General features: G+C 34.6%; 1 protein-coding gene across 3 annotated transcripts in view; it reads left to right on the top strand.

Annotated features, from left to right (window-relative positions):
- Window positions 1-20,972, top strand: part of LOC124362289 (liprin-beta-1-like) — a 168,207-nt gene that overhangs the window by 23,828 nt on the left and 123,407 nt on the right. Inside the window, exons 1-2 of one of the 3 annotated variants that reach the window (XM_046816659.1) lie at window positions 9,830-10,087; window positions 12,015-12,284. The exons of 1 other annotated variant lie outside the window; for it this stretch is intronic. In XM_046816659.1, the coding sequence (XP_046672615.1) occupies window positions 12,173-12,284 (112 nt within the window). In that variant the 5' untranslated portion in view covers window positions 9,830-10,087; window positions 12,015-12,172. Of the gene's footprint in view, window positions 1-9,829; window positions 10,088-10,538; window positions 10,975-12,014; window positions 12,285-20,972 lie in introns of those variants that run through there. One more of the 3 variants, XM_046816660.1, reaches the window with a different exon arrangement.

Below are 20,972 nucleotides of genomic sequence, written 5' to 3'. Positions count from 1 at the left end.
GCAAGGGTCAAAGCCCTAGTAGCTTTCACTACTTGTCAGTGGTGTGGTGTAGTGTTGGAATGTAGTAGTCGCCGAAATCGTTCAATCTTCCATTGAAAGACGAAGTTGGGGGACCTCCTGGGCACTGAGTTCTAGAATTTTTACTTGGAAAATATGTACACTGAAAATACTGCTCAACTTATAGTATTGATTATAATAATCTTGGAACTATTATTCCTAATGATATCATTCCTGGAATATAATGATATGTTTCCCAAAGGATAAAGATGTCTGGGAAAAAACCAAATATTTTTGGCACTTTTAACTTTAATTTTTACTTTTGCAAATATTTCTGAATTTCATCAGTTGTTTAAAAAAGATTCAATTGATTATATTGTATTTTCAACATTTTTGTAAATTGATACCATATTATTGCATGTTAGTCAATAAAAGTGGTAGTTATACTGTTTATTATTCTACAATGTATGAAAACATGATGTACATTATTAATGGGTTTATGGCCTTAAAATATGACCATTGACAGATACAAAACTACATTAGCTCTTACGTTGGCTATATATCACAAACTACCCTCTTTTCCCCCGTTTGCCACATATCTAAATATTCATGTCTGATAGAAATGTTGAAATTAAATTGAATATGAAGTTAGTTAACAAATACATTATAAATATTAATAGCTATAAAGTAAAACTTACAACAAAAATTAATTTATCAAAGTATATGTTAAAAATGTTTTGAAACATAAAAGTAATAAATTGCTGAAATTCAGTTTTATTATATGAACATATACAGTGGCAAGATGCAAACTAAATGAAACTATTTAATATAATTATAGCCATTTTTGACTGTGCATTACATTATAAAAAATAAAAAAAAAATATAAATCTATCTTTTGAACTTTAACACATTTACACATTCTAACAATTACTACTTTAAGTTATTCAATACGCACTGGATATTTACTTTTTAAGGAAGTTTAGCATTAAGATAAAGGGAAGTTATAGAGTACACTCATGCAAGGCATATCTATCACCACCCTAGTAATAGTTTCTCAGTTAAGCCGCCTGTCTGCTTCACTGTGATAACATTGTCTCTTCACCATGACAACCATTATAAGAGGGGGATGCTCAATACACTCAAGAAATTTAGACATATATCACAACCCTAGTAATAGTTTCTCAGTTAATCTCTATGTCTCTATCACTCTGATAACATATATTCCTTCATCGTAAGAATGTTCGAGAGAGAGGGTGTGTATACACTTATGTTACCTAAAACAGAAGGCATAATTTACTTAATCTCACATACTGTAATATTTATTGAGAACAACATAGATGAAACAGCTCGCTTGTATCTTCAGGCATCAATAATAACTCATATTTAACGTATTACAACTATTATAACTGTAGCTGCTAGAGTTCGGGAATATCCGCCATGCCTCGGCAGATCCGAATTGAGCGAGTGCCGAGACCACTGAGGGTTTGTAAATACGCGTTCGGGTGGTGTCCAATGTGAAAGAGTCGCTGAACCCCGTCTGTGATGCCCGAGATCAATGCTGTCTGCCGAGTCTAGCAAGAAGAAAATCATCGGCGCACTTCGGTGCGTCACTGCTAGGTAGCACCTTCTGTTGGTGCTGGCGATGCTACTTATCCAAGGCCGCCTTGCTTTGTTCCTCCGATCAAGTGCACTCTCTTCTGCACCTTGCTTCTGGGCCAAGACTAATGCCCGGAATGCCTGAAGTTGTGAGTGCTTGGCATATAGTAGGGAATTGCATCAGAAGGGGGTCTGAGGGGATGAAGATACATTTTAAATCAGGCCCAAGGGGAGGATTTGAGTCATCCTTCGTATGCTGTCACATGGGGTTTTCGAGTCGTCAGCAACAATACTCTCTCAAGAGCGAAAAGGCCCACTTCACTGATTATGTCGGGAGTGGTTTCTTCCTACCTGATGAAGAGATAGGTGTCTGCGCTTAAAGTATCCTGTATGAGACAATCATCCACATAGTCTCTCCTGTGCATATTCAGATCCTGAAGCCCCACCTAGTTCTGGCTCATCCCCAGCTCCCTCACCCTCTCCACCTTTAGTTCGTTTTCGCTCTGGCGCTGCGACTGCAAAAGCTGTTTGGGACTAGCCTCTAGCGCGCCATGAGGATCGCTCTACAGGCCTCTTCGCCTTCCTCAATTCCGGAGGAAGCCGTTATAGCGAAGGTTGACTGCGCTATACGCGCTGCGGCTTAACCACCCACTTTACTGGATTCCTTTTGACCCAGGGAAGTAAATAAAAATATCCGAAAACCACCATCAATGCCCCGGGCCCAAATGGTGTCACTTACGATATTTAGTACATCCACGGACATAAATTTACAAGTAAGAAGACGAATTAGTTGCGACCTGAATTACGTCTGGTGGTCTTTCTGATTGTATTCTTTTACTTCTAAATATTTCCTTAGTTTTTTTCCAACCCCGCGGAATCACCTTGAACTTGCCGAGCCATGCTAGTGCACTCGGAGTGCCGGCGTATTTGGATCGACTAGTTACTTGAATTTTGAATTGATTCACTCCAGTTCCACTTTGATCTTCCCCAATATCCGAGAATCTAGTATAGTTAGCAGCTAACATTTGCAGAAGTACAATACAGGGTGTTCCAAAAATTAGTGTGAGAAAAAGATAGAGAGCACCCCTAAAGGTACTCAAACAATATAAAATAATCTGTTATACTATTTTTTTAATTTTCGAGTTATTATGTTTTTGTGTTTTTTTATTTAACTCTTTGCTGTTATAACGTTCTTGGCTATAGGTACGTAAATATTTAATATAATTATTTCCAGATTTGTTTTCAAAACTATCTGACTGGTAAATTTATTTGAGAGATATAAACCATACATCTGTCCATGTTGTTTTGAAAAATCTCTCAATGTTGGAAATTTTACTGTGAGAAGAAAGTTTGCTAAAACCAAATGAAACATTGCTGTTGACATGTTTTGTTGGTCAAAATAAAAAAAATCAAAGTGACGACCTTTGTTTGTGCTAAATGCAGATTCTACACCGTCAAGAAATGTCTATGACGTTGTATGCGTCTGACACTATAATTCTAGCATCTATTTTCACTTCTTCAAGTACATAATTAACGAAATCAGGGTCATTCATTTCTAAAGGATAACTAGCTCCTTCTCCAGGCACCCGTCCTTCCAGGTAAGCATTATGAACTCTTAAAATCATACTGTGATCGAGGAATGTATCAGGTTGGGGATGTTCGCGATGGACAACATACTGCCTGTATAAGCGGGCATTATACCATCTGAAGCATTTACCTCTTACATACCCGCAAACTTAGTGCATTTCTGCATATTCTCTTGCTTGAAGTTCTTCTCGATATAGTTACTTTCTCACAAATTATCATCCACTTAAAGTTCCAAAAATATCAAAATTTCTTATTGAGGCACATTCCAACGTATTTAAACAAAAGTTTTTTATGAAAGTAAACAAATAAATTTAAAATTCACCACAATAATGTACAAATTAAAAGGTAAAGGTAGTGTAGTGTGAGGGGAAAGGACACATGACTAGGAAAAAAAGGAACTAATAAAGATATGAGGCTTATCTCCTTTATCTTTTCCAGATAACTAAAAAAGGTAAAGGTTTTCTGGAAAAGGATAACCTTTTATCTTTCTTACAAAAACCAGTTTCTTCATGGGCTGTTTTTCTTACTTTAGGAACAAGTTTGAGAATATTTTAGATAAGTCAGGTCCTATCAGATAAAAAACACAAATTTGCTAAAATAAAGAGTTTTATCATTGTATGTCAATTCAAACTGTTTGTAGTATTGGTTAGTATCACTAGGATTTTTTTAACGTTATAGTTCATAGTATTGTTTTAAAAAAACGATCACACAGTATTTTAGAGAGCTTAAATTTATTTATTGTACTCTGTGTTGTCACACAGAACTGATAACTTGCATTTGACTATTAAAAGGTATATAATAAAATAGATAGGAATCATGTATTGATTACGTTTTAACTGAATTTCCTCTCTTCCAATTAAAACTGATATTCTTGGCTCTTTGCGTTATGTGTGGAAATTTGAGGTATGATTGTGATTAGGGATAGCGCTGGCCATATTTTTTTTTGGGGAGAAGCTGACAAAATGTACGTGTCGTTTTAGATTATGTTCTGAGGAGAAAAATAATAAATTGCCTTCAAAGATTTTTCAATTTCGTCGAGGATATTCAACGTTCTTCTAAACATTCCATGATTTATTCAAAAACAATATGGATGTAATGTATGGTGACAAATGTAAACACTCATATAGTTAGTTTTGAAACAAATAATCAAGAAATGATTAACTAGTTATAGCTATAACCTAGAAAGTTATAAAGACAGTCCAAGGCTCTGTAGTAAAAAATACCACAAAACAAATTTACAAATCGAAAGCTAAAAAAAAATCTGAAAATAAATTTCTTAGGTTATCCTGAGTTGCTTTGTGGATGTCTCCCTATCTTCCAGGCTTTTGTTTGACACTAAAATTTAGGTGGGACACTCTGTATAAGTTTAAAAATGAAATACCCTGTAAAGTTCTAGGGTTGATAACATTATGTGTTATTACTCACTCTACGATAATACTCTGGGCTACGATTGCACTTTCTCCGTTACAAATTACCCTGTCATCTTACTAATATCTTTCTAGGGGTTCAGAGTTGTGATAACAATCTTTTTTGCGTAGATAAGGACATTTTTAATAATTGTGTACCTAACAACTTGTCTCTGTAATGGGGCTTTGGCAGAAGCTAGTCTTCTTGATATTTAATCGTGAAAACACTGGTACCCACAAAAGTGACACTATTTTTGTATTCTGCCATTTTAGGAAACTAGTAAATACCCAAATTATTCCCTTTTTTCTATCCTTGCCGATAGAATTTTAGAGCCAAAAATATGTACAAGCAAAATTGAGTTTCCTACCCAAATTAACTGTTGTGGGAGCGTTATTCCATGCTATGTATCATATTATTGTTATATTAGTATATTATTATTATATGTTAAACAAATTTATCATATAGTTTTATACTTACAATTAATAGACCTATATTTATTTTTATAATACATAACAACGTTACATATGCAGACAAATTTTAAAAACGAAATTAAAAAATAAATTTTGTGTTTTGAGAACGAAATTTTTTTTTAACTTTTTGTCAGGAACAATTTAAGTAATTTAATAAATCTTTAAGGGAAAGCAATTTATTGGTAAAGGCAATGGGAAGTCAATAGAACTCTATGCAATGCATAATACTTGTGTATTGGACCCGCGCTGAAACTCGGTTTACCAATATGGTATGTGAATTTTTACACTCTTAACAATAATTAGGGAATAAGCAAAACTATGTTCTTCATATTGAGCTAAACGAAGATAGATATACAATTCGTTGGTCTTAACCCGCTATTTTTAAGGAAAAATAGGTAAAAATTTATACTCCAAAAAACATCCTAAATATATATATATATATATATAATCTATATATATATCAATTTGGTATTCTCTTTCATGTAGAAATAAAAAAACCAAATATTGGTAAACTCTGTTTATGAAATTTTAGTATGTCAGCATACTTCTTCAGAACAACAAATGAATATGTATAAATATTTACATAATTAAATAATGAAACTAAACTAAAATACAAACATAGAAAATTGAACTGAAATTAGGAATTAATATAACAGGGGGGGGAAAAAAACCTCACAGCTGATGTTTTCATCACCAAATACCAAAGAGTAAAAAGTTTTTGGAAAATTAACGAAATGTTCAAACCTTAAAGGGAAAATTTTGACTTTTTAAAACAAGTTGATGAGCAGTTTTGTTCGCTCCTTCTCAAATTTAAAAACATATTTATATTTTCGTTGGCATTTCAATGGAACATTGTTTGATGCCTTTTTAAATTTGTAAACTATTTTCAATTTTGTTTGTCCTGATTATGTTATCTCTGGAATGTACAGCGTAGGGGCTTGTCATCTCCATGAACAATACTGTAACGGGTCCGTGACCTGTCAATTCTTATATCGAAGAGGGTTAAAGAGAGTTTGGCCAATATATTTGGTAGTTTATTACAAAAATTACTATTTAAGTCTGATTATATTATATTACTTGAATTAACAATCACTTTGGTCCGTTTTAATTGGATTACGTTTTATTCGTTATGTTTCTACTAAAATTTTGACCTAAAATTAACATTCGTTAAATTTTCAAAAATTTTTTTACTCTTTTGGTAATATGTGATGTAACATCAGCTTTTGTGAGGTATTTTTCCCCACTGTTTTATTTATTCCTATTTCAGTTTCATTTTCTTGTTTGTTAATTAGTTAGTTTTTCATTATATTTAAATTTTGTAAATATTTATTACACATTTTGTTTATCTGAAAGACGTATAATGCTGACATACGAAAAAAAAATTCATAAACCAGAAGTTTACCAATATTTGGTTTTTGTATTTCTACATGAAGAGAATACATATTGATATATATACTATATATTAAATATATATATAAATATATATATTTTATATCAGGGTGGTCCCATGACGCAACGGAGAACGGAAACTGTTCAGGACCTTGTTTCTTACGTTACGCTGAAAAATAAACGAAAAAAGGTTCCAATGTACACATAGGTCCAGAAACGTCTTAGTTAGCGTGCTATACATGGGTGAAGATTATCCCTTTTAACAAAAAAGATTAAAAATGATTTTTCCAAAAACACGATGGGTGCAACTCCTCATTTTTTCTTTAGTAAGCTATAAATCATTTGAATGCTAATTTCTTGAACTGGATTGGGCGGTGTGGACCAATTCACACTGGCGCACCACGAATCGCCTGACTCTATCGCCTCTTGACTACTTTCTTATGGGGACATAGCAAAGCTATGGTGTTATAAACGTAAAAGTTGATAACCAAGTAAGAGATTAACTCGTTAGAATTCGCAACGCATTATGACAGTATAAGAAACAATCCAGGACATAAATTCGCAGAGCCACCACAAATATTTTACGTCGAGTGCAGAGTGCTGTGTGCATTGTGAAGGAGGGAATTTTCGAACACATTTTAACTAAACTAAGGTTAGTTTATTTTGTTACATTTATTTATTTTATGCAATATTGTAAGTGGAAATAACAGAGTTTATAAAAACATGTACGTTCAGCAAGAAAAAAAGTGTAACCGATTTTGTCTATTCTTCGTACGTTATTTATTTAATTAAAAATTGATTTTCTTAAAATTTACGTATAATTTTTATTGGCTTATTTTACATCATTATCTTAAGAAACTAATTCTTTACAAGTTTTGTTAAAGAATTTTACGTGTTTGTTACACATTTAACAAAGTTAATCTACTTGAAACCTAAATGAAACTTGTTTTTGGACACCGAATTTTGCGTATTTCTTCAGATATCTTAAAAATTACTGCAGCTAGAGGTCTGGTACCAATTTTATTCAATTTTTCAGTTCAATTTGCGTAATATACATTAAATTTTTCGAGCTGGGTAACGCCCAAAATAATTTAATAGGGCTCCCTCCCTTTTAACGGTGGCACTGAAATCTGGGCGAAATCTTTCACCCTGTATAGCTCGCTAACTAAGCGTTTCTGGACCTATGTGTATATGAACTTTTTCGTTATTTTCAGCGTAAGAACAAGTCCTGACAGTTTCTCCGTTTCTTCATGGGACACCCCATGATATAATCAGTCATGATATAACATATATATATATATATATAAACAGTCTATCGATTTAAAATTAAATATATGCCTATATACAATAATTTAATTTTTTTTTCAAAATTATTATTCATCGACTGCATCATGGTCATTAAAATGTACATTAGTCAACTACCCGTAACACGTTAATAACATACGAAAACTGTTGTACCTTGTTACATAATCACCTGCGACGATCGGTCCTACTGCCTTCTTAGCTGCGTTTATCTGCAAATTGTGTATGTGTAGGAAGTAGGGGGAGGGATAGAGGGTGAAAACTCCTAGCATGGCCAAAGCTAGCTAAATACGGCCCTGAATCCAACCCCATCTCTTGTATTGATGTGGGGAAGAGACTAATGTTATCAGAGTGACACAGACAGGCGGCTTAATCGAGGGACTGTTGGTACAATGGTAGTGACAGCTGTAGCTGACATTGTCATGAGTATATTACATACGTCCTCTCTTGTATTGTTGAGGGAAAGAGACAATGTTATCAGAGTGACACAGACGGACAACTTAACCGCGAAAACTGTTGCTACAATGGTAGTGTGACAGCTGTAGCTGACATTGTCATGAGTATATACATACGTTCTTTCTTGTATTTTTGTGGGAAAGAGACAATGTTATCAGAGTGACACAGACAGGCGGCTTAATCGAGGGACTGTTGGGACAATGGTAGTGACAGCTGTAGCTGACATTGTCATGAGTATATTACATACGTCCTCTCTTGTATTGTTGAGGGAAAGAGACAATGTTATCAGAGTGACACAGACGGACAACTTAACCGCGAAACTGTTGCTACAATGGTAGTGTGACAGCTGTAGCTGACATTGTCATGAGTATATACATACGTCCTCTCTTGTATTTTTGTGGGAAAGAGACAATGTTATCAGAGTGACACAGACGGACAACTTAACCGCGAAACTGTTGGTACAATGGTAGTGTGACAGCTGTAGCTGACATTGTCATGAGTATATTACATACGTCCTCTCTTGTATTGTTGAGGGAAAGAGACAATGTTATCAGAGTGACACAGACGGACAACTTAACCGCCAAAACTCCAGTTACAATGGTAGTGACAGCTATGGTTAATAGTGTCATAAGTAATATACATACGTCCTCTCTTGTATTGTTGTGGGAAATAGACAATATAATCACAGTGACACAGACAACCATCTTAACCGAGAAACTGTTTTTAATTGGGTGGTAATAGTTGTACCTTATCCCAAACTTAACAGTTTAGTGCCTGATCGTTTAAGTATCGTAATGTCTTAGACCCTAATATGTAACAAACCTTACGTACTATAAAGTGCGGCAATATACTAACAGTCAAAGTGATAACCTGAATGGTTCACGAAAGGTATGATGGATGTCCAGTCTAGAGAGAATGAACCCAAGCGATGTCACTGCACAGGAGCCTAGAGATATAACTCTTTAGACCTGAACTAACGAGTGTGGATTACGTAAATAACGTGATGTTGTGGTTTTTGTAACATATAACGATGGAAAATGTCCGAAATCTTACTATCCTTTGAAATCATCCATCGCAATAACAAACTGTAAACAAATTATACTGCATAATGCCATTACATACCACTGAAAATTAACAAAAATCATTTGAACTACATTTTCTATAAACTTGTGCATAGTTTAGAAAAATCTGGTTTAAATTGTTATACCATATTGTGGTTATTAACGTGTTATAGATTTGTGATGGTTTATTAAAACATACATTAAATTCACAATAAATTTTAATAAGAATGTAAAATCTTAAAATCTGTGTATGTTCACACCTAACTATCTAATACGGCTGAATGTATGGTTTTGATCGTGGATCTTCATCGGCAGCGTATTGGTTAAGGACACGCCCTTAATAATTCCTTTAAAAGCATGTGAAGAGTTTTCAAGAGTGATGTAAAATGATCAAATTTTATTGAGTATAAGATGTACGCTTAATAATCCAGTAATCGAATCAAGAGCCTGCGAAAATGAAGATGAAGAGGCGATTATTTACCAGATGATAACAGTTAATTGAATATCACTGTGAGTGTGTGATGAGGTTGCTAGGCAACGTAGTTCTGTCGCCTTCCGCGTGGAGCGCTCCGCCCACACCGCTGTCAACCACCAAACCAACGACAGTATGGAATGGACTTGTCGGTGTGTGGCTGTGAAATTCGACTTGAGTGTGTCCGCGGATTCGGTTTTTTTATTGTGACGTCTCCCGTAATGAAGTGATTGTTGCGCTCCATTGTATTATTTTAGTAAACGAAATATGTGACTTTAGTTCGAAAATTGGATTTTTAATTGTGTTAAATTTCTTTATTAATAGAGAATTCGAAGCTCCGTTAAAAGCCGGTAACAGGTGTTTTTTTAATAACATTAAAATAATGTTGTTAGTTTTTGGATATGATTATACTGCGCCTGTTGCAGTTTTAAACATTCAGTGAAACGTAAATGTTGAATAGCATAACTGTGGACAGGAGTATATATGTTTTGTACATTTGTAGAAAAGTTCAAGTTACTTAAAGTATTTCTGTACTTCGTTCGTTATTCCTGAAATGTCATATTAGTTGCAGTTTTAAACATTCAGTGAAACGTAAATGTTGAATAGCGTAACTGTGGACAGGAGTATATATGTTTTGTACATTTGTAGAAAAGTTCAAGTTACTTAAAGTATTTCTGTACTTCGTTCGTTATTCCTGAAATGTCATATTAGTTGCAGTTTTAAACATTCAGTGAAACGTAAATGTTGAATAGCATAACTGTGGACAGGAGTATATATATGTTTTGTACATTTGTAGAAAAGTTCAAGTTACTTAAAGTATTTCTGTACTTCGTTCGTTATTCCTGAAATGTCATATTAGTTGCAGTTTTAAACATTCAGTGAAACGTAAATGTTGAATAGCATAACTGTGGACAGGAGTATATATGTTTTGTACCTTTGTAGAAAAGTTCAAGTTACTTAAAGTATTTCTGTACTTCGTTCGTTATTCCTGAAATGCCATATTAGTTGCAGTTTTAAACATTCAGTGAAACGTAAATGTTGAATAGCATAACTGTGGACAGGAGTATATATGTTTTGTACATTTGTAGAAAAGTTCAAGTTACTTAAAGTATTTCTGTACTTCGTTCGTTATTCCTGAAATGCCATATTAGTTGTGTTTAAAACTGTACGACACGGTATACTCACCCAAAATAATACCACTAGAAACTGCAAGAGTATATCCAGAAATTTTGGGAAGGTATTACACTATATTGTCAATATGAATTAATTTGAATGTGATAATTAAATTGAATAGTAATAAATAATTGAATAAGTTAAATTTAACCAATTATGAAACTTGATCTTTGAATTTTGTTTTGACATATCATGAAGCATTATTCAATTTATTACTATATTATAGTGGCTGAGGACTAAACTGTCATAAAAAAGGCTTGGAAATTTACTAAGCAGCTTTTATACAATAAAGTTGTTTTTATCTAGTTACCATTCTTGGACAAAATACGCGTTATTAAAGTTAAACGTAAATCAATTAATACTAAATATAACTTCAACTATAACACCGAATTCTTTTTCTATGCAGCAGTAACGACGTGGATGTATAAAGACGACTGTAACTCGTGTTTTTACTGACTTCGTAACAGAACATTATGCTCTTTATAACTACAAGGAATTTAACACTTTAATGTAACCCATCGTATTTTGAGGTTGGGAATCGAGTGGGAAAATGCAGCAGCAGAGAAATTCATAAATAATATTTACTCTAGCCACGTTACCTAAAACAATCTGAAACTACTTTTAACAGCTTATTAAAATGGTACACTTTTATTTTTAGAAATAATGTTTAGGTGCGGACAATACATATATTGTACAAAAATTACTAATATATTATAAAGTTTATATTCCAAATTGTCCATCTATCGAGGGATCCAAGAGTAATCGGGATTTTTGGGTAGGTAATGATAAAAAAGTAGGGTTGTGCCTAACCTTTAGAGGGTAGTATAACATCGTTAAAAAAATCATATAAAATGACTTAAGTAAATGTAATATTTACTGAAATTAGTTTTACTGAGTTAGGACACAAGTCTTATTAGTAATACAGTATATCTGCTTCAAGTTCTGTATGCTGTAACAACGTGTATGAATACCTGTCTGTATCATATAAAGGGAATTTGTAATAATGTACATTAATTACCGTTGTGGTATATACTTACATTTGCACTTTTGTTCATGGTTAAGATATAAAACAATCCTATCCTGCATACACAGTTGAAATTTCAGTTTAGCTTTTGGAAATTGGAAAGACGAGTGGTGAGAGACCCGACGGGCTCCTCTCTGTCGAGCACGGAATGATTTAAGACCCATGGTAGAATGGCTGATGCCTGTAAGCTCTTCCCTTCCGTCTAAATGTGGAACCGATAGTATCCGGTAGCCGAAGGATGACGCGGTGGTGGTGTGTGCGATTGTGCAACAAGACGTCCCCTACCAGTCCGGTGCAGTGCGAGGTCGTCTTCACCCGCAAGGAGCAGGAACCCATCAAGTCCAAGTCGGGTGAGTACAGACCGTGCAGCACCAGGGCAATGTGGAATATAGTACAGTAGTAACAAATAGCTAACTCTAGTGCCAATGAAACTGCCCTTAGACGTCGTTGTTGGTTTACACATAAGAACGTCTTACTAAAAGTAAATATTTGGGAGTGCTAGAGTTCATCCTGCCCTATGAGGAGGACCTTATACCCTCGACATACACACAGTAAAATAGCTGCCGCCGCGCCTCCTCTACATGCATGATCAGTCAGATGTTACCATTGCGTATAGAAACTTGTCTTTTAATTGGTTATCACCAAACTGAGTATCGGCGTGGGGTGTTTTCAGACACACACGTTGGTACAGACAACAACCGTAAGGGGGTCGCTTCAATTCCAAGTTAATTCACGCGCCTCCTGTTAAACCCGATTTCGCCAGTTTACGTCACTCGGCTGTAGTGAAAAGAGGGTGCTAAGTTCCCTCGGGAATCGCTAGATCCCCGCGAAATTAGATGCGTTTTGTTGCTGTTGGATCTTTTCCATGTTATTAGTTGTCATTATAAAGTGACTTTTGTGTTTTATTTTCTGCTAAGTTTTAAAATGTTTGTATGAGGATACAGAGAAGTGAAGTGAAGTGAAGCCAGAGTTGACAATGAGTCTGAAGATATGGAGTGAAGTTGATAACTTTCTTATTGAACTGGAATCAATCATGGTGAAGTGCCATATCAGTGCTACTGCAGATGACACTGATGGAAGGGAACTGGACCCACAGGCTACGAGATAAGAACCTCGTAGTAACACCTGTGATTGCTCGTATTCCGAGACATGTCCTCCAGTCTGCAAAGAAGATTGCATACATTCTGTTGGAGGGAGAAAACACAAGCAGAGCAAATGTAAAAAGAAAGAAAGTGCAATGTTTAGTTCGACCAAGGAACAGACACAAAACAAGTGATTCATGTGAAAAATATAGTAAATCACATATTGATTGTTTCTGACTACTCGGAACTCGAAAATGAATCAGTCTAAGGATTGATTGTATAAATGTACTGCAACAAACTAATTTGGGTAGTGTTTTCAGTAGTTATGTTGAATTTGTACGTTTTATATTTTGCTCTTGATCATAAAAAGTTAAATGTGTGTTACGTTTTTGTATACAATGAAGTAATATTTCAAGTTTGCAAAAGTTGGGAAACTTTAAGTTTGAAGAATTGGAAGGAATGCATATTAAATATTTTAAATTCTGGTAAAAATACTTCAATCGATCTTACAATTAATTACATACAACTTATAATATGAGAACTACGTTAATTTTTTACAAATAATTTTGGTAATTTGATTACAAATTTACTAAAAAGGGGGTCTGGTTTACCTCCGTGCCGGTTATGGAGATACAAGTAACCCACACCAGTACTTAAGAGTTAATAAAAGATTAAACAAGTGTAGGCTCGGCTCGTGTTACAATAAAATGGAGTGAAGAAATATAGCCCTCATTAAACCTTTACGAATTCATAAGTACATCGTATTTGATTTTTTTGTTAATTTTGATATCAAGATTATGTAATAATATTAACTGAATTAAAAATTATTGGTAAAAGTGATCAATACCCAATGCCCACCGGGACACACGGTGATTGAGAGGCCGACCATTATTAGGGCTGTAAGAACACTACTCGGTCGGCGAGGTTGTCATTCTTCAGAGGCCGTATTTTTTTATCCCATATGTACATTATTGTTTACTCCGTAAACTTTTATGAGTAGTCTTCTTTCAAAAATTATTTATGATTTATCCCCATCCAAATTTATTTCAGTTTTCTTTTATATAACTGCTAGTTATTGAACAACAAAACTTCTACTCCTTTTAAAATAAAACATATATCATGAATGAAGAAACTATTTTACGTCAATTCCAAAGTAATATGGATGCGTCAGAATCTTGCTTTGGAAGTCACGCCTTACAAATCTGTGACAAAAAATTACAAAAAGAAGGAGGGGGAAAGCTGTTTTAAGAGTAACATTGTTATTATGGTGGGAAATCAGGTAATGTCAGCGACAGTTTTCTTAACGGTGGTTTTAAGGCGAATGTCTTTAATTAAAAATCTAAGACAGGAACCGATGGAATATCCTACCTCTGAACCAAAAAACAATAGTGTTTTGTAGATGGTTAGTTCGGCGGTTGCAGCTCTTTAATTTTGGAGTTAAAGTTATCTAATGATTTAAACAAGAATTAATTTGCACGCCCTATTCAAGCTCATCGTCTCATCCCCTTGATTAAACTTACGGATCATTTTCAAACTTGCAATAATATATTTACAAAATGAACATTCATGTTTGTTGTTATGCCATGATGATCTATAAAATCGGGCATCAACTCAAGCCGTATATTACTCGTAGTAAATAACATTTAAGGGTTGTAATCAAACTACAGTTTCGTAATTATTTGTGCAAGCCGTACAACTACTACATTTGCTCAAGTACGTACATGTGTAGAGTAAAGGTAAATGATGTAGTAGTAATACATTTCTCTGCTAGTTTAATTGTTTCACAAGAAATAAACGCTACATAAATATTAGAACCTAGGCAGTGGAGCGACAAGCAATTCAAGGTTGTGGATGTTCGGGAAGGAAAGTTACGCAAGTCTGTGCAGTTTAAAGTTAATTGTGGGTAACTAAGTTGTTCTCTTGACTTGGTCCTTGGTGAGACAGGATGCAGTTTCCTCTCTGGTGACAACTTTAAACGTTTCGTTATACCTACGTAGTCAAGCAAATTGACTATTTGTAACATTTTAATTAATCCTCCTTCCCCTGATTGAAAACTTGTACATAATTGGATTGACAAAAAAAGATGCATCGCTTTTACCTTTCCTCAGTTCTTAACTGTAAATGCCTTTGATTATTTATTGAGTTTTTCATACATCGGATTCTCTGCTCCCTTTATGAAAATTTTTCTGGAAACAGAAAATATACTTAGGTCATTCACTCCATGAGGGTTTATAGGCATGTAAAGTAGAAATTTTGGGTAGCTTTGCTATCACCACCAAAAACATCTGATTATAAGATGTGATTGTTTACGTTCTGTATTCGAGTATGAGAATAATGACTTCTGGGAATTACATGTCTTTAGAGATTTATGTCTGAAGATAATTACATTATTTAATGCAATGCAATTATTACACACATTTTTATATAAAACAATCCCTTACGAAGTCGCACACCACTGTATTAACACTGGATACAAAATATCAAAAGAAAACCTAAAACTATTAAAACATGTTAACACATCTAGATATTTAAATGCATGGGAATCCTATTACATATATCAAGCAAATACAGAAGATGGATTAATATCAAGAAAATGGATCAATCAACATTTAATATTACTTTTACGAAGATTATAAAAATAACATTCAAAACTTATATTGTATGATTCCAGTTATGATTTTATACACTACGCCACACAGGATAAATTAATATTAAAATAACATATTTCTAACTATTATTAAAATCAAATTTACTTTTTTTATTTACTTTTGTGATGTGTCTGACGAAGATAGCATTGCTACCGAAAGGCCTCACAAAACAAAGTTGGTTTGTGTGTTTTAAATGTAATTCAGTTAATAGTATCCAATACAAGCTCCATCTTCAACATGCTGTAAATATGTTATATCCTTATCCTCAGCTCACCACCTTACATGATCATTATTTCCTCAGCGATATTTCGACTTAGCAGCTCCCCGCTCGCCCACGCACACAACATGACGCGACAACACGGCGCGGCGTGACGTGGCGGACGTAAAGAGGTGACAACTCCATTTCCGCGCCTGTTCTCGCCAATTTGCTAGCCGCTCTCCGCTCCTCCCCGGTTATTGGATTGTGCCAACCGGGACCAGACGGTCGATAAATACTCTGCTCGCTTCTTCACTTCGATAAACCCGTGCAATATTGGCTTTATTTTCGACTACTGGTGTTGTCTCCACCACACGGGTGAGGATGGGGACAGAATCACGTTCGCCGTTACTAACATTGGTTTTTTAGATTTATAAGTGCATTTTCTAAAAAACCTTTAAGATTAATAGCTTTTTTATTTTTAACTAGCTCCATTTATTAGGCTCACTCACTATCTAACAATCATTAATCACGCAGTAGTATTATCGATTATTGTCTTTTAAGTCGGTGTATTTATATTTGAAGCATTCTAGTTATTCTACGATTCCTCTGGAGTGTTCGGACGGTAGAACAACAACAATGAGGCGCTAACGGGTGATGAGCAGACAGGAAACTGCACCTTAGTTCCGGTCAGGGAGAGCTTCCTGTTCGGCCCTTTCCCTCCTGTCTGCTATCGCCAGTGTGCGCTCGCCTTGAACTGGATCGTCGTCCTTTGGAAAGTTGGTGTTACTGGTGTCAGTCTTCCCAAACTGGGAACTTATCAGGGCCCGGGCCAGGCCCTATCCCACCACCCGCTTCAACCCAATTCGGCGACCCCGGTTTGACATTTCACTTTTAGAATATTTTGGATCACTCAGTCTTGTAACATATAAAACATATGAGACGGTTTGATTGTTTCATGAAGTTGTGACACTGTAGAAGCAGTGTAATTCAGGCTCCTGGCGCGACTACAGACGTGGCCAGTAAGCCCCGATCTAGTTGGGCGACACGGTCGATGCCGTCGTTCCTATCGGCGAAGAAATATGGGTCGCGAAGGTTGTGAAGGTATTTTCACCCTGCATTGAGCTCAGTGAGAGGACTAGTATACATGTTGTCTGTAAGTCAAAACTAAGTTGGTTCTGTTAGATGATTGGACAATCACTAAGTTATAATTACTTGAATAGAAGATATATGATGACATTTTTGTCGGGCTTTGTAACGTTAGATGGTACTACCACCAATACAAATAACTGCATGAATGTCCAGAGATGTTTAAAAAATTACACAAGTGTGTCAACTGAGATCTTGAAAAGTGGTTTTGCAAAAGAGATGACTACTAGGTTTTATGCGTCCTTTTTTCAGTTGAAAAACGATGGATTCCTAGCTTTAGTTTATACGAACTGCTAAACCATTATGTAATTAGTTATATAAATCAATTTCACAATATTAAAACATTTGTCTTGAAAACATGTGTAAAATATATTGAACTATATAGCGTATACGTAGTATATGAAAACTGTTCAAATGTTACGTATAATTCATAATTGTATAGAAATATTTGTTAAAATCAAAGAAAACTCTCCATTGCATCGAAGTTCCCTCTGAAATACACAAAGGAATATAACTTACATAAGCCTATAGTGATAATGGACGTATTTGAGATTCAGAAGAGTTTTGTTTTATAGCTCCAGGGGACGAAGTCTCAGGCGTCCCTGAAACTCTTAGGTTCACTAACTTTAAACACATGCATTTAGACTTAATGTCTACAAACCTGAAAAATTAAAATTTATTAATATACAAATTTATGAATCCTTCCAATGAATGTTTTTTTTCATTGTGGTTAAGAATAAATGTGCCTATTTTTGTTATTTTTTGTGTTATTCATCTTCAAAACTTTTTGGTGTTATTAATTGTGTTATAAAAAAATAAGAATCAAAAGTGGTTTCTTTGTAATGACATTTAACGATCATTTGACGATGTTTGTGTCATTAATCATTAAGCATAATAATATACAGGGTGGGGCAGACCACCTGTACAGTAGTATAGCGGCCAAACCAAACGAGGTAGATTATTCGTAATAACTTAAATTTCAACAAAGAATTTGGAGAAATTATTTTTGAAATCTATAAAACTCCCCAAAAAGATACTTTTTGGGGTAGGGGTGGTTTTTTTGAAAATGTTTAAATGTAAAGGTATGTTGAGTTTATGCCTCATTTTAAAAGTATTTGTTCACTGATTATTTTGATGCAAAAAAGTTTGAATCTATCTTGCCGCTTATGTACAGGGTACACCAAAACGTTAAAAAATCAGGGTTTTGTGGGTAAATTTATTACAACTACCTGCACAAATTTAGAGAGACGATATTTTTATTCAAATCTAATGACGAGACGGCTTATCGAAAAATATCATCAAATGCTACCCTACCCAAAAATTTACACATTTTAAAAATATACATAGAATTTTTAAATACTTAACAGCCCCAATCTAAAAAAAGCAACCTAGTTTTGTGTTGTACATAATTAGAAAGGTGTTTAAAAAATAAACATTTTTCTACATTTAAACTTTGTCTCTATCTCCAATGGTTTCAAAACTGTAGTACAAAAATAGATGTTTTAATAATTTTACTCAATGTATTTATTATAAAAGTCAGTGCAATGTCCAAGTTCCAACAGTAAACTCGTCTCTTATGTTTATGTTTAAAAAAAAAATACTATACCCAATTTTTAAAAGAGTTTTTCCTAAATTTAAAAAGGTATTGGAACACTGTAAACTACAATGTCTTAACTACAAACGATAAGTGCTGAGTTCTCTCATGAAACAGAAAAATTACCCAGTTATTAAAATTAGTACATTTTGAATTATAAAAAGTTTTACACTTAAATTACACAAAATGTATAGAGAAAAACCTGTTGTTATTTAATCATTGATGTGAGTGCCATGGAAGGAGGAGTATCCTGTCATTATTAAAAAAGATAAACACTTCAAACTGGTTTTAAAACAAATCTACCATGTTCCAGCAGCATCATGGTCCATGGTACCATTATCAATTATCAAACTAAAAACCAACAATAACCTAGTAACTGACCTCATGAAGAGTTAAAACCGGTCCTCAAACTGCAACCCATTGTTTTCCAGACAGAGTTCAATCCTTGAGGTGAAGCTATCTACAGCTCTCATTATCTCTTCTCTACTGATCGTGTTTTATAGCCTTCCTTATCCACTGCATCATGTCCTCTTTAGTTGTTGGTCTTCATTTATACACTAGGTCATTTAGTCTACCCCACAAGTAAAAGTCAATACACGTTAAATCAGGAGATCTCGCTTGGTAGTTCACAGGGCCGCCTCTTCCAATCCATCTGTCAGGGTATTGCTTGTTTAGAATTAATCGAGAATCTTCGGCGTAGTGTGCTGGTGCCCCATCGTGCCATAAACCACTTACGTTGTAAGACTTCCTCAGGGATTTAGATCAATAAATTAGGCAAGTGACCAATGAGAAAGTTTATATAAACTATTCGGTCAAGGCGATCGTCAAAGAAGAATGGCCCTACAATTTTGTCACCGATAATACCGCACCAAGTATTTAGGGTCCAGTACCTTTGGTTGTCCACTTCTCGCATCCAGTGTGGGTTTCCAAACGCCCAGTATCTCATATTGTGACGGTTCACTTCTCCATTACTCCTAAACGTAGCCTCGTCACACCACAGAATGTTACGGTGAAAGTTTTGATTTTGTTGTAGTTTTTTCTCGAGCCCACAAAGAAAAGTTCATTCTATGAAGGTAGTCATCTCCATGGAGTTCTTGATGTAATGACATCCTATATGAGTGCATTTTATGATCGTGAAACGATTCTTAAAACATATCTTTGACTCATACCAGAATTAAGAGCTACTCTTCGTGTAGAATCAATGCGGATTCAGTTCAAAGGCTGCCAAAACTTGGGGTGCCCTAATCACTTCTCACGGGTCTAGCGAGTTGATTTCCTTTGTTGTGGTCAGGTTGAAACATGACCTGTTTCACGAACTCGACAAGCAAGTCTTTGAAAAACGTTCCTGGAAATGATGTTCGCGGTCTGGGTAACGTTGGGCATAAAGAAGAGCGGCAGCTGAGTAATTTTGGAAACATTCCCCTAACACCATTAGCATCTGGAATGCCTCCTCATTTGAGAACGGCATTTTAGAGCAAACAAAACTTCCACTACGTACTTTAAATTATTAAATTATTTAAATTAATATCTACCTCATACCACGTGGTCACAAGAACAATGGAATAGGGAGACGATAAATTAGATCAAAGACTAAGGAATTGGTTCCAAAGTTCTTCCAGGGGCAACTCGTGTATTTGGGATTGTTAAAACATGAACACCACGGTTAGATTGCTTTTGAAACATGTTACACTGATAGAAATCCTGATGTTTTTTTACTGCATTATTTTAAAAACAAATTGAACTTTAAAAGTCCAACTTGTTTTTCCATTTGTTTCATTTGGTTTTGATATTAATACAAACTAACTTAGTAAAATTATTTAAAATTTTATTTTTGTACTGCAGTAGTATACAGAGACAAACTTTAAATAATAGAAAATGTTTATTTTTTTAAAGACCTTTCTAATTATGTACAACACAACCTAGGTTGCCATTTGGTTTTTTAGATTGGGGCTGTTAAGTATTTCAAAATTCTATGTATTTTTAAAATGTCTAAATTTTGGGGTAGGGTGGCATTTGATAATATTTTTCGATAAGCCGTCTTGTCATTTTGAACAAAAATATCGTCTCTCTAAATTCGTGCAGGTAGTTGTAATAAATTCTATTTACACGCCACAAACCCCTAATTTTTAAACGTTTTGGTGTACCCTGTACATAAGCGGCAAGATAGGTTTCAAACTTTTTGCATCAAAATAATCAGTGAAGAAATACCTTTAAAACGAGGTATAACTCAACATACCTTTACATTTGAAAAATTTCAAAAAACCACCCCTACCCCCCAAAAAGTGTCTTCGGGGAGTTTTATAGATTTCCAAAATAATTTCTCCAAATTCTTTGGGGTGGAAATAGGGGGGTTTAAGTTGTTACAAATA

Source organism: Homalodisca vitripennis, chromosome 5 (assembly GCF_021130785.1).
Source record: "Homalodisca vitripennis isolate AUS2020 chromosome 5, UT_GWSS_2.1, whole genome shotgun sequence".
NCBI lineage: Eukaryota > Metazoa > Arthropoda > Insecta > Hemiptera > Cicadellidae > Homalodisca > Homalodisca vitripennis.
This window is presented reverse-complemented; position numbering and strand designations above follow the sequence as displayed.